The sequence below is a fragment of the Odontesthes bonariensis genome, chromosome 22, assembly GCF_027942865.1.
Source record: "Odontesthes bonariensis isolate fOdoBon6 chromosome 22, fOdoBon6.hap1, whole genome shotgun sequence".
Classification (NCBI taxonomy): domain Eukaryota; kingdom Metazoa; phylum Chordata; class Actinopteri; order Atheriniformes; family Atherinopsidae; genus Odontesthes; species Odontesthes bonariensis.
The window spans coordinates 19709001-19721113 of record NC_134527.1 but is presented as its reverse complement, the minus strand read 5'-3'; the positions used below and the strand labels follow the sequence as shown (position 1 = coordinate 19721113).

At 39.3% G+C, this 12113-nt stretch overlaps 1 protein-coding gene across 1 annotated transcript; it reads right to left on the bottom strand.

Annotated features, from left to right (window-relative positions):
* Window positions 1-1622: 1622 nt before the first annotated feature.
* ptges (prostaglandin E synthase) lies at window positions 1623-5044 on the bottom strand. Its single transcript, XM_075455290.1, has 3 exons — window positions 4842-5044; window positions 4637-4719; window positions 1623-3371 (listed from the first exon to the last, which is right to left on the bottom strand). The coding sequence occupies exons 1-3, from the start codon at window positions 4956-4958 to the stop codon at window positions 3122-3124; spliced, it is 450 nt and encodes a 149-aa protein (XP_075311405.1). The 5' UTR covers window positions 4959-5044; the 3' UTR covers window positions 1623-3121.
* Window positions 5045-12113: the final 7069 nt, after the last annotated feature.

The window sequence follows — 12113 nt, the reverse complement described above, 5'->3', positions numbered from 1 at the left end:
CTGGTGCTGCTTGTTTGGTTGTGTTAAGTATATGCTAATCTTGAATTGTGTGTAGGGAACAGACTGTATATGATTATTTATACTATTATACTATTATACATGTGGCATATATATATATATATATATATATATATATGCCCCATGTATGATTATATACAGTCAGTGTAAGGGAGGCACAGAGACAGTCTTTAACCAGAGCTGTACAAAAAAAACAGTTATGGGTGGAGAATGGTATGCTGTGGCATGTGTATCTTCTACATGGTATCAATATTTTGTCTATTGAACCTGATGGTTATAATCAGTACATCGTAATGCGCTTATTGAAAACTGAGCCTACGGCAAAATCATGGAACTCGTGTGCAATCCTGGCTTTAACGCACTGCATCTGCAACACACATCTTTCTGTTCAATTAAAAGCCACTTTAAGACTTCTGCAATAAAAACTGAAGTTGTTTTTCGCAACTTTTATTTGCCATCTCAACTGATACCGTACTGCTATTAACTTTCTACTCGTCAAATGGGTTGGTGGTCTCTAGTTTGTTGGATTATCTATTGCCAAGGTTTAGGCGAAACAAAGGAACATTCCTCCTCTGGCTTCCATTGTTTGATATGAATTTGTCATTCTAAAACATGACCTTAAATCTCAAGGGCGTAGAACAATAAATATGTTAAAGAAGGTAAAAATTCTATTTCATGATCATTTAAGAGCTCCATGAAGCTGGTAACATTAACATGCTAACATGTGCATAATTCCTATTCGTCTCAGGTGCTCTTTGTATTATGTGCTCAAAAGCTATGTTAGGATGCCAGCAGATGCATATTTCTGCTAATGTTGGCAAAATATGAAAAAGTGTGCTCACTGCTGACTAAAGATATAAAAGTCAGGATTTAATTGCTTCCCCTTGGGAGCAGCTTAATATTGTCTTTGTGGTACTAAAGTGCCTCATAAAAGATCACCATCTTTAGAAAACTAACTCTTTAAAACACTTCAAACTGCGAAGATTGAACAAATTTTATGAAACAAACATTGTTTTATATTTTGAACTGGATTTTTAAGTTCAAGCTACTGACCAGCCTGTTTAATAACTTATACCCATTCAACCAAAATCACTTTTAAAATGCTAAATGACCTGACTTTCGAACTATGTTTTCCACAAGCATGACAAATGGGATTTCAGGCACAGTAACTTCTACCAGATCAAACTATAGTTGCCCCTCTAATTCACAGGTTTTTTACTTATTACACAAAAACAAAATGTGAAAAAGTCAAAGGTTTACCGAGCACCACCTGTGTTACTGTTCAGATTAATTAGAAGGAGCTAAGGTGTGATTGTGCAGGGAAATCTGTTAAACTAGAGTGTGACAATTGGAAACACCTGAACTCTTGTGCTGCTGTGCTGTCCATGTGTGGCCACAAGGTGGGGGTAAATATTGATGGAGCTGCTGAAAAAAAAAAAGAAAACTGTCAAAACATTCGTTTTGCAGTAATTTCTCACGTGTAAAATGAAGCTGTTTCTCACTTTCTTTCCTACAGTTCAGCCTGCAGCCCCTGAACAATGGACCATCTAGTCCAAAATAAACAGTTCTCCGGACAGGGAACAAGCAGCCAATAAAGATAAAGCTTATGTAAGAGGGTTTTATTTAACCCGATCTAGCACATGAACATGAAATACACAAGACGAACAGCATAGGACTTTGTGTGCTCTCTAAAATTATAGGATGGAGGTCATGAACCTTTTTTCCTTTTACCCTGAGGGGAAAGGCCCGTTGAAACGACCACAAAGTTAGTTTTTCACAGCATGTAGACACACCCCTATCCGTTGCATGAGAGCATAATGTTTCACCCAGATTATATGTATTGTTAATGCCAAATCATTCAAAGCAAAGGATTTTCCAGTCCTCCCACTTTCCGGGTTTGCTGTTTCTTCTTTTTCCAGCTCTCAGTTCAAGCTTTGTCAAAATTGCCTGAAGGATTATTGGGGATCATATTTTTTTAGAGGTGGAAAATTGTTGCTTCAGGTTACAAAGGAGCCAGAAGCTAGCTGACAGATGGAAATAAAACATTTCAGAATGGTCACACAAATAGCAATTGTGCTCAGTCTGAATGCAAGGCTGAGCACTGCAGTGTCCGTGAGTACGTATATGGTTTCCTGCCACCTCCTCGGCCCCTCAGGCTGTGAACACAGCACACCACAAAGTCTTACGCAATAGGTGCGGAATGCTGGAATTTTGCCTTGGATTTCTGGCTCATCTCACTCTCGCACACAAAGTGGGGCCCCATCCCATTGAAAGCCAGCTTCTGCAGGATGAGGCAAACTCAACAATGATTTGTTAAATTATTAACGAGCACACTTTCAGGTAAATAAATTGGGCCAGATTGGTTTTTTTAAATGTTTTATTAACTAGAAAAATGTTTCAGTTGAGTCAAAAACATGACTGTAACAGAACAATAAATAAGAGAGCCTCAAAGTATTTCTCTTTCACAGATTATTACATATGAGAGCCTTTCCCTGCAGACTGTTGCATGGTTTTTCAGTTCTTTCTTCTTCCTTTAAAAGTAGTCTGAGTTTCACTCACACAGGAGGAGTATCAGGTGAGAATGTTAAATCTTTCTGCACCTCAACAAACAAAACCAGGATGAGTAAAGCTTTTGTTGAATATAGCACTGAAACAATTTTAACTCAACAGATGGAATACCCATACAGGAAACAGACAAAGCCACGATGAGGATAGTGGTGGTCTGTGTTGTGTGTAAACAAAAATAGAGGTTAGGGTTAAACATGCAGTGCAGCTCAGCTGGAAAGTATTCCAAAGTGGCTTCAAATCTAAAACTGCCAGTGAGTTTTAAAATGAGCAACAACCTTCATTTATATCTTCAATACACAAGTACGGTGAATGGTGTTAAATATCAAACTTTAAATACATTTTAAGATACTGTCATACTGATTGAATTTCACAAAAATCAACACTGGTGTAATCACACACCTTATATTGCACTCCCACTATCTTCCCAGAGCACCACTGGGGGGCCTCTAACTGCTTTCTCTGACACGTCACTAATCAAAGTCATTGCAGTGTTATTTTGACAGCATTTCAAGTTCAGTCCGTCGTCTATGGATCGTTAGGCATATGCTGCGACTGACATTAGGATCTGCACAGCCATGGAAACACAGGGTATCTGTGCAACAGTGTAGGCCAGAGAGCGGGTTGGTGCTTGCAGGGCCAACACGTAGGCAACGCTGTGCAGAACACGGCCCATGAAGAATACAAGGAAGTGAATGCGGGCCACTGACAGTGAAGGTCCAGTCAGGGAGTAGATGGCACCCAGGAAGAGGAAGGGGAGGATGTTTTCCAAGTCGTTATTATGAGCCCTAAAAGAGAGAAAAATTACAGAATATAAATTAAATTGCTCGGCTTGTCTTGCTTGCTTTTAACTCTCAGGAAGCAGAGAGTTGAGTGGAGGTCATTATTGTTTCAGCATGCATTTTCTCTCGTTCTTTGTATGAGCTTCAAGTCAGAACCTGAACGTTTGTCCGTTCAGTAAAAGGAAAAACATTTGCTCGAATAGAGGTGTACTTCAGACAGCAATTTTATCTCACAAGTTCCATGTAAGTGGCCTGTGGAGTTTGTTGTCAATGTGCCATTGAAAGCAAAAAGAGCAATTTGCTCAGAAAAATAGTGAGTTTCTGGGGGGCAGTTACAGAGCGATACCAGTCTGGCAGGTTTTCCTAATTAAAAGCTACCCTGAGTAGCAACTGAGATGGTCTGTCTCAATTGTTTGTGGCTATTGTTGTTTAAATGGGGCATGGTGCAGGAGGGTTTCTGTAAGTTCTTTTCAATTACTTTCGTGAAAAGCCTTTGGAAAAGTGCAAAAGATACAAGGGGCATTTAAATAAATAGTTAAAAAACAAAAACAAGGCAAGTTCTTGTTCACTGTCATTTAATATGGCTTTTTGTTGATGCATTTTTAACAAACTTGTTAACTGAGAGCTCCGGCAATGTACTCTGTACACTCTGATTTCCGTGGTGTTGTCAGGAAGGATAATGATGAAATAGTATTTCTCAATCATGCAGTGATTCATTCACATTTTGACTTCTCTGTCAGGGTTTAGGATTAGGTTAGGGTCTGGCACGGGGATTCCTTGTATGAGCAATTCTGTAGATTCGATAATTTGTCTACATCCGTTTCAACTGATTCAGTTCATGTCACATGCAACGTCAACCTTTCTAAGAAACTATATATCTTTGTAGTGAGCTGACAAGGCCTGCAGACCTTACTGTGTGAAGACGTCAAGACGAAAATTTACGAGCAGAGAAACATCTGCTCTCTCCATTTTTTTTTTCTTAACAGATGTTTTCAGACAAGTTTAAACAAATTCGTTCACAGGCTGCTAGAGGAAAGGTGGTGATGTACGGGGAAATGCCCTCTTAGTGGGGATATGCCACCAAGTGGGAATCATCCTTAGCAGCAAATATAGAATTAACACTATATGATTTTTTTTTTCTTATCTTTGCAGACTTGTATAAAACCATTATGACTATTATGTCTTCACTACTGATTTTGTTGGGTTTGTAAATTAGTATTTTTTCAAAATAAAAGCATGTCCTGACAGAATTGAACTTTGTGTTCTCTTACCTCTTACATCTTTCCACATCTGGATCCACTCTGTGATATTCTAAACCTCCGTGTCTCAAAGCGTCCTCAGGGTTGGCAAAAGCCTTCAGAAAAAAGAACAAACAAATGCATTAATGTAAAATGAATCAGTCCACAAACGCACAAAAAATTAAAGATGCTCTCTTTGTTTCCTAAACTTTCTCAACTGCTCGTCTGAATCACTCACCTTCTTACGCAGTCTCACTTGTCCCGTTATGATCGCCAGAGCGTACATTTTTATCACCAGCAGAACGGCGTAAAAGACAAAACAGGAGAAAACCTGGTTTCTTATCATGATTGGCATTTTGGAATTTCACAATGCGCCGCTGTGTAATCAAAGAGGGTCTCCGAAGTTGGTGCGCTGCTGAAAGTGAGAGTGAGGCTGTAAGGAGAGCTTTTTGTAGCCTACAGTCGGTGATGCCTCCTCCCACTAAAACAAGTCATGATGACAAGTTGAACCAAACGGAAATGTTTCATTCATGACTTTTCCCAGACTGAACAGGAAAGCCCTTCCCGCGGCCATATTTCACATGTATGCGCAATAGTGGAGGAACTCAATTATACAGTAACAAAAGAATGAATGAAATATATGTCTTTTTTCATTGATTACTCCTGATGAATTAGCAATATTTTTTAAAGATTTTTAGAGGAAGTAGGAATCAAAGGGGCCCAGATGAAATAGAACTTCACCTCTGATATGTCCTCTGCCATCCTTTGGTGCTGTAAACTGTGTACCACACCCCTCCTATTCGTCCCTGCAAAAATCCTCCTCACTGTTCCCTCCCTAAAATTTTCATCATGTGTATTAAGGTCATACCCTGCCAATGGCTAGAACCAAAGTACTGTTAAACACCCCAGTACAGCCAATCTCTGAGCAGGTATTTCTTCAAATGTAGAGGTTGAAAGGTCTTATTGTGATGGATGGAATAAGGAGTGTCTGGCCTAACGTTCTGTATAAAAAATTGTGTTTGGATGTCAAATGACCATTTTGGGAAATCCAAAATTCAAAAGAGAAGCAAAACAGCCACAGTGAGTAACTGAAATGAAATGGAAAAATCACCAAACATTCAGACTAATTGATGTAAAACAATCACAGAGAGGTTTTATGCCAAAGGATAAAAATGTCTGTCACAGAATCATCCACATCCCCTTAGAAACATTTCCAGCCCACCCGAATTTGAACAGTTTAGGGTAAGCCTTTTGTGCAACATGAATCATCGGTAACAGATGTGTGTTGTGCTGTTGGCAAACCATGCACTATCCCCATTGCTCACTGTGACACAGAGTCTGACTTCTGGAGCCAACACTTTTTCACTTTTACATTTTGCAGGGATTATACTAAGAAAATTACCTCATGCGAGTCTGCTGGCAAAACATGGGCAGTGAAGTAGGTTACAAAACACGGAAATTTTCCATTGCGATATATAGTCAGGTGGAGTACCTACTCGGTGCTTTAATTGCTCAACAGTGTAACCTGTCGTCATTCGATGCCAAACAGTTTCATGAAAATATTGTTTCATGCTACTGACTGCTTCTCAACTTAGAGACAAATTCAATTTAAGTCTAGTTTTAATTATTTACTATTTCAATTTTCTCCAACTTTTCAATGTCCAATGTACTTTTAGGACTTCACACAGTAAAACAATAACATTTCAAATTCAAAATATACAATGACAAAATCTTTGTTTCTATACACAGGATTCAGAAAACGACGCACTGATTAAACAACCCAACAGTACCTAACAGTTTAAAGAAAATGCTACTCAGCAGCTCCAAACATAAACTACAACCTTCACAATACTGATAATTTAAACACTACAAAGCAAAAAGAGTTCTGTTTACATTTTTACTCAAGTGAAAGTACATAAAAATTAGAGGGTGAACCCCAAACTTTAATTTGATGGCAGCATTCACAAAAGTCGGGACGAGGGCTGGAATACAAAAGGCTAGAAATGTAACTGAAAATGTTACTGAAAAGAAAATGACTTGAGGAGCATGTGAAAACTAATTAGGCGTATTGGCAACGGGCAAGTGACATGAGTGGGTATAAAGAGACCACATTAAAGAGGCAGTCTCACTCTCTCTCTCAAATTTAGAATGGATTTCAGAATACATGTTTTCTATGTTCTATTGTGAATGATTTGTAAATCATTGCATTTGGTTTTTATTAACGCTCTACATCGTATCCCAACTTTGTTCGAATTGGGGTCGTATCAAAAGTGTCAAAATTCAGAATGATAATGCAAAAGTATCCCATTTGCGCTTTATATGTAAAATTATGATGATAGTTGTTATATTAGTACACATGCTCATTTAAACAGCAACAATGTAGAAAGCTTATGATCTGAAATTCTGTACAGCATACTATGTGTCTAATCACTTTTGGGTTTAATACTTTTTACTTTGATAAGTTAAACCCCTTAATTCATGTAGTAACCAGCAATTATTTTCAAGTACACTATTTAAGAAATACAGTCTCCACCAGTGAATGTAGTTGTCATGTTTTACAGTTCTGGTCAAGTTTTATGTTTCTGTCATGTCTTAGGTTTGTTAAGGTTTAAGTTCCTGTTTAGTCTTTAGTTTTTTGCCATGTTTTCATTAGTGTCTCTTGCCTCACTCACATCACCCGTTTTCTCCCCTCAGCTGCACTCCATCACCAATCACCCCTTTCAGCATTTAGTTTCCAGGTTTCCCATGCACTTTGCCAGATCCTCACTGTCACTGATTCCAAGTCAAGTAAGGTTGTTCATGTTAAGTTTTGGCCATGTTTTTTCACAGTTCTAGTCAGGTTTTCTTTTTGCCAAGTTTTTCATAGATTAGGTTTTGTATACCGGCTCAGCCGTGCCTTTTGTTGAATTCTCTTGGAAATAAATCAAGTTTTTGTTGAAAATCTGCATCCGGTTCCTACCTTCTCCCCGCCACGCACACCACCAAACGTGACAGTAGCAAAGTTCAAATAGAAAACGGTTTTAAAAAAACCCAAACACTTAAAGTAATGTACCATGTTATTTTCTATTTTGAGTTTTTTAAACAAAACGTGTGTATTCTTGTTCCTTTGTCTTAAGAAAGTAAAATTTATGGTAAAGGGAACACAATTCAAAGAAAACATGCATGATCATCCCATTTGTTTCAAATACACCACATCCTTTGCATGCAGCATCTTCTTTATTTTCACATTGTACAATAGCAAATCTTGGTTGAGTGTCAGCCATCAGCATGCCAGTCCAATGTGAGCGAGCTGCCTGAGCTGGTGTCATCGCAGCAATCCTCGGCATCGGAGAAAGAGGACATGTAGTGGAGGCCTGTCACTCTGTGGTAACCTCCCTGGAGCATCTGTGGGTAGGTGGTGAGCTCCACGGCCCTGCGGCCGGTCCTTCTCGCCCTCACAGTCCATAAGTCAACCAGCTGGGAACACATGATGCAGCCCATGGTGCTCACAGATTATACAGGTATACACAGATTCTCTGCACACTACCACAGGTGTCCGCACATGCTCATACCGAGGTGGGACAGGAAGAAAGAAACTGCAAGACTAATATACTTATGACTTAATATAGCTACATGTTGTGAAATCCAGCATTTGTGACATCATTTAAATAAACTGGAGAACACATTGTTATACAATCTTCTTAAAGAGTTACAAATTCTAAATGTTTAACATTGTTATAAGAAGGAATATGTTATAAATAGAATTTTAATGCCATTATAAACAAAAGGTTTGCAAAGCAAAGTAAATGTTTGAGCGTTAAATATGTTGTAACCTATTCATTCCGTCTTATTTTGTTCTGAAAATGGAATCTAAGAGTGCACTGAAAAGCACTGCCTGTGTAAATGTAAATGTAAATGTGAGTCAGTGCTTCCTGGAATATGTGTAGCAGCTTTTCTTCTATAAAAGGCAGTAAACAAATGGAGGCACAACACAAAGATTCACAAAACAAGAAGGGCATTAGTACATTGAATTATCTTTTTTCAATGATAATTAAAAACAGTTTTACTCCCGCGGGGCAACCATGTGGTAAGAAGTCTGAAAGTCATAACAGGCTTGTCTCAAGGTGTTCTCAGTCTCTCACAGCTGCCAGGCACGGCATGCAAATATTTACAGAGGTTGGTTTTGCAAGAAGAAAAAAAGACCACTGAGAGCGAGTTCAAAGACACAGTTGAATCAGTAGTTGAATCCTCTGGCATTAACTTCTCCACAGAATCTGGTCATACAACAGTATTTGTTGATCAATTAATTCCAGAGCCATGTTAGTAATTTTGTTCAAGCTTGATGTGGCGTGTCAGTCACCAGTGATCTAATACATACCTGGAAAAAGGTGGCAAAGAAATGGAAGAGAGGTGAGTCAGCAGTAGATCAGATTACTGTAGAATCCATTCTCACTTTTTAAAGCAAATCTGAACCCAAAACATTGTTCTCTAATGTTCAATCATATTGTATTTCGTGAAAAGACAAATATTGTCAGGGGGGAGGCCGTGGCCTAGTGGTTAGGGAGGTGGACTTAAGATCAGAGGGTTGCAAGTTCAAATCCCGCCATTACCTCTCCCTACACCTCTATCCATGGCTGAAGTGCCCTTGAGCAAGGCACCTAACCCCACATTGCTCCAGGGGCTGTAACCAATACCCTGTATCTAAATAGCTGTAAGTCGCTTTGGATAAAAAGCATCAGCTAAGTGTAATGTAATAATGTGATGTAATGTATGAACAACAAAACAAAGAAAAAAAACAATAAGCATGACCATGACCTTTCCTTATTGTCGTTTCCTTTTGTTGCTATAGATAGCAGCGTGTTTATGATGCACACAAGAAGGTGCATTGCAATTGGGAACCTGAAGGACTAAACACAAAACCTGCAGGAGTGGTGGTATACTTAGAAATCAAGTGGGAACGGGGACAAGAAATCAGTCCCATACAAAGTTCTACCTCATACCATCACATCATTCCAAATCACCCCCATGTGGGCGGTCACCATTTCAAGCTGGGATCCTTTACAAGAGGCCTGGGAGCTTGAGGGTTCTACTCAGTATCAGCCCTCGGTATTTTTTATAGCTTCTCGTGTTCCTTTTTCATGACGTTGCTGTCGCTTGGGATTGCGAAATCCACAACTACTGCTTTCTTCTACCGTTTGTTGTCCACCACACTGCAATTTTTTTTACTTTGGGACTTCCAACTATGTGCTGGACTGTCTCAGAGACCAGTTTGCACAGCCTACACCTGGGGTCCCATCTAGGATTATTTTTATTTTATTAATCTTTAAGGCCTCTTCTTGAGCTGCCATGATTATTGACTCCCTGCTGTCTTTCAGACCAGCATTTTCAAGCCAATGATGAGGCTTGTCAATAGCCTCATCATTGACCTTTATCGTTTCATCGTGGATAGTGGCTCTGACATTCATTATCACCCAGTCTCCCTCCCTCCACTTAGTGTACAGTATCAGGATGCTGGGCTTGGGGTGAAACTCTCCATGTACTGTGAGGAGCATTCTTGTCTTGATATCAGTGGCTTCTATTTCCTCCTTTGGTCAGGTTGGTGTTCACAACTGACTGGGCATATGTGTAGATGGCTCACACTTTGTCCTATTTAGATGACTCTTTAGGACCTGCCTCACTCTCTGTAGGTAATCAGTTGTTCCCGACTCCTGCCTCTGCATTTTTCTTTTTTACATGGTTGAGTTTTATTTCACACACGTGTACAACAAACTACGTTCAGAGGAGCTTCTCAGCCCATGCTTTCATCCACTACAGAGTTGAGTCTGTTTTTGTTTTTTGTTGCAATGCAGCCTGAAAATCACAACCATCTGATTTTAGTTTTAAGTCTTTTCTCCTTGCATACAGATTTCTCCATATTAGCCGAATCTTTCAATGATATTATGTCCCACGGAGGATGAAATCCCCAAATTATTTGCTTTTTTACATTGAGAAAAAAACCTCAATCAATCTCTATTTTCAATAAGTTTGCAAATGATTTGCAAATGGTTGCATTTTGGTTTTATTTATAGTCTAGTGAAGCGAATAAACCATAGACTAAAGAGGTAGGTATTTTGTCAGCAATTTGGAACAACTAAAAGATATATTCATTCCTGCCTCGCACACTGCAAACATGTCAAATACGTACGCTGATGTAAGACAGTGCAGTACCTTGAAAATAAGTGAAATGGTTTAAGAGTCCTTATGAAAACTTCATGAAAGTAAGAGTTCAAAATCACTTGCAAGTCTCTTCCAGTAAAATCTGACTACTTTGCTAAAATAGATTTGTAGCTGCTGTAGGAAGAGTTTTCAAGCCAAAACAGGGTAACTACTAAAGTGTTTATATTCTGAATAGTAAAAATGTATGCATAAACCAGGCAGAATAATGTTTGTTTTAGCAGCCGTAGCAGCAAAAACATCGTTTCACAAACTCGTTTTAATTAACAACAAAAGACAGTTTCCATATAACACGAGTCTATGGATACTAAGCGCTTGGTGCTTTGGGCCTATCAACATTTTCAAAACAGTTACTGTGCTGCGACAGGATCTGTGCAACAGATTTACCCTTAAGGATAAGCAGTTTTCTTAGTGCAACTATTCCCATGTACAGATCTCAACTTGTCCTCCCAGACCTACAGTAAGATTTATTTTGGATTTCATCCAAAGCTTGCTGGTGCATAGAGAGCCACTGGCAAGAGTGAAAATGACTTTAATGAGGATGGAAAGGACAAGTGGTATGCTGCTACATGCCACACCCATCCCCTCCCAGTGAATGGACCCAGCAGGAGCGACTCCTCTGCTGCCCTAACTGTGACTGTGCTGATTTCAAATGGGATATTTAATCATTTATCAGTATATCTGGTGACTCATGAAATGCAACCTGCACAGTCTAACTTGTATCCAATCATCTGTGTAACCTTCATGTCAGTATTATTTAACAGCGTCAAAGCTGCGCGCGCGCACACACGCACACACCCACACACACTGCTGGAAACATGATGTGTTGTAGTAATATGATGTGGCAGATGCTGCAGCCATGCGTTTGTGCAAGTCAACCCCCCTAAAACATTTCTTGTTTGTGGCTCTTACCTGAGAGCAGTGTGTCAGTTCTCTGCATGCATGCTCCATATGTGCATCGTATCCTCTCAGCAGCCTGGTGTGTTTCCTTTCTGAGTCTGCCTCCGTCTCTGTCTGAGCTCGACACAGCTCAGCATACGTATGGGACTTGAGATGACATCACAGCTCCTCACTTAAGATTTGGTGTCTTTCCCAAATTAATGCATGTGTACCCTTTCTTTCTTAAATTAGATCGAAGTTTTTTGCAAAACATTTGTAATTGGAGTCCTTTTGCTTTAAGGAGGATTCCAGATATCTATTTTAGCACTGTACCAATTTGGGAAGCCCACTGGATTCAGTTTAAAAGAAAATAATCCAATGCATCAATGCAGCACCGGCAGAAATGCTCTCATGACCACCACATTCCTAGAATTTGACA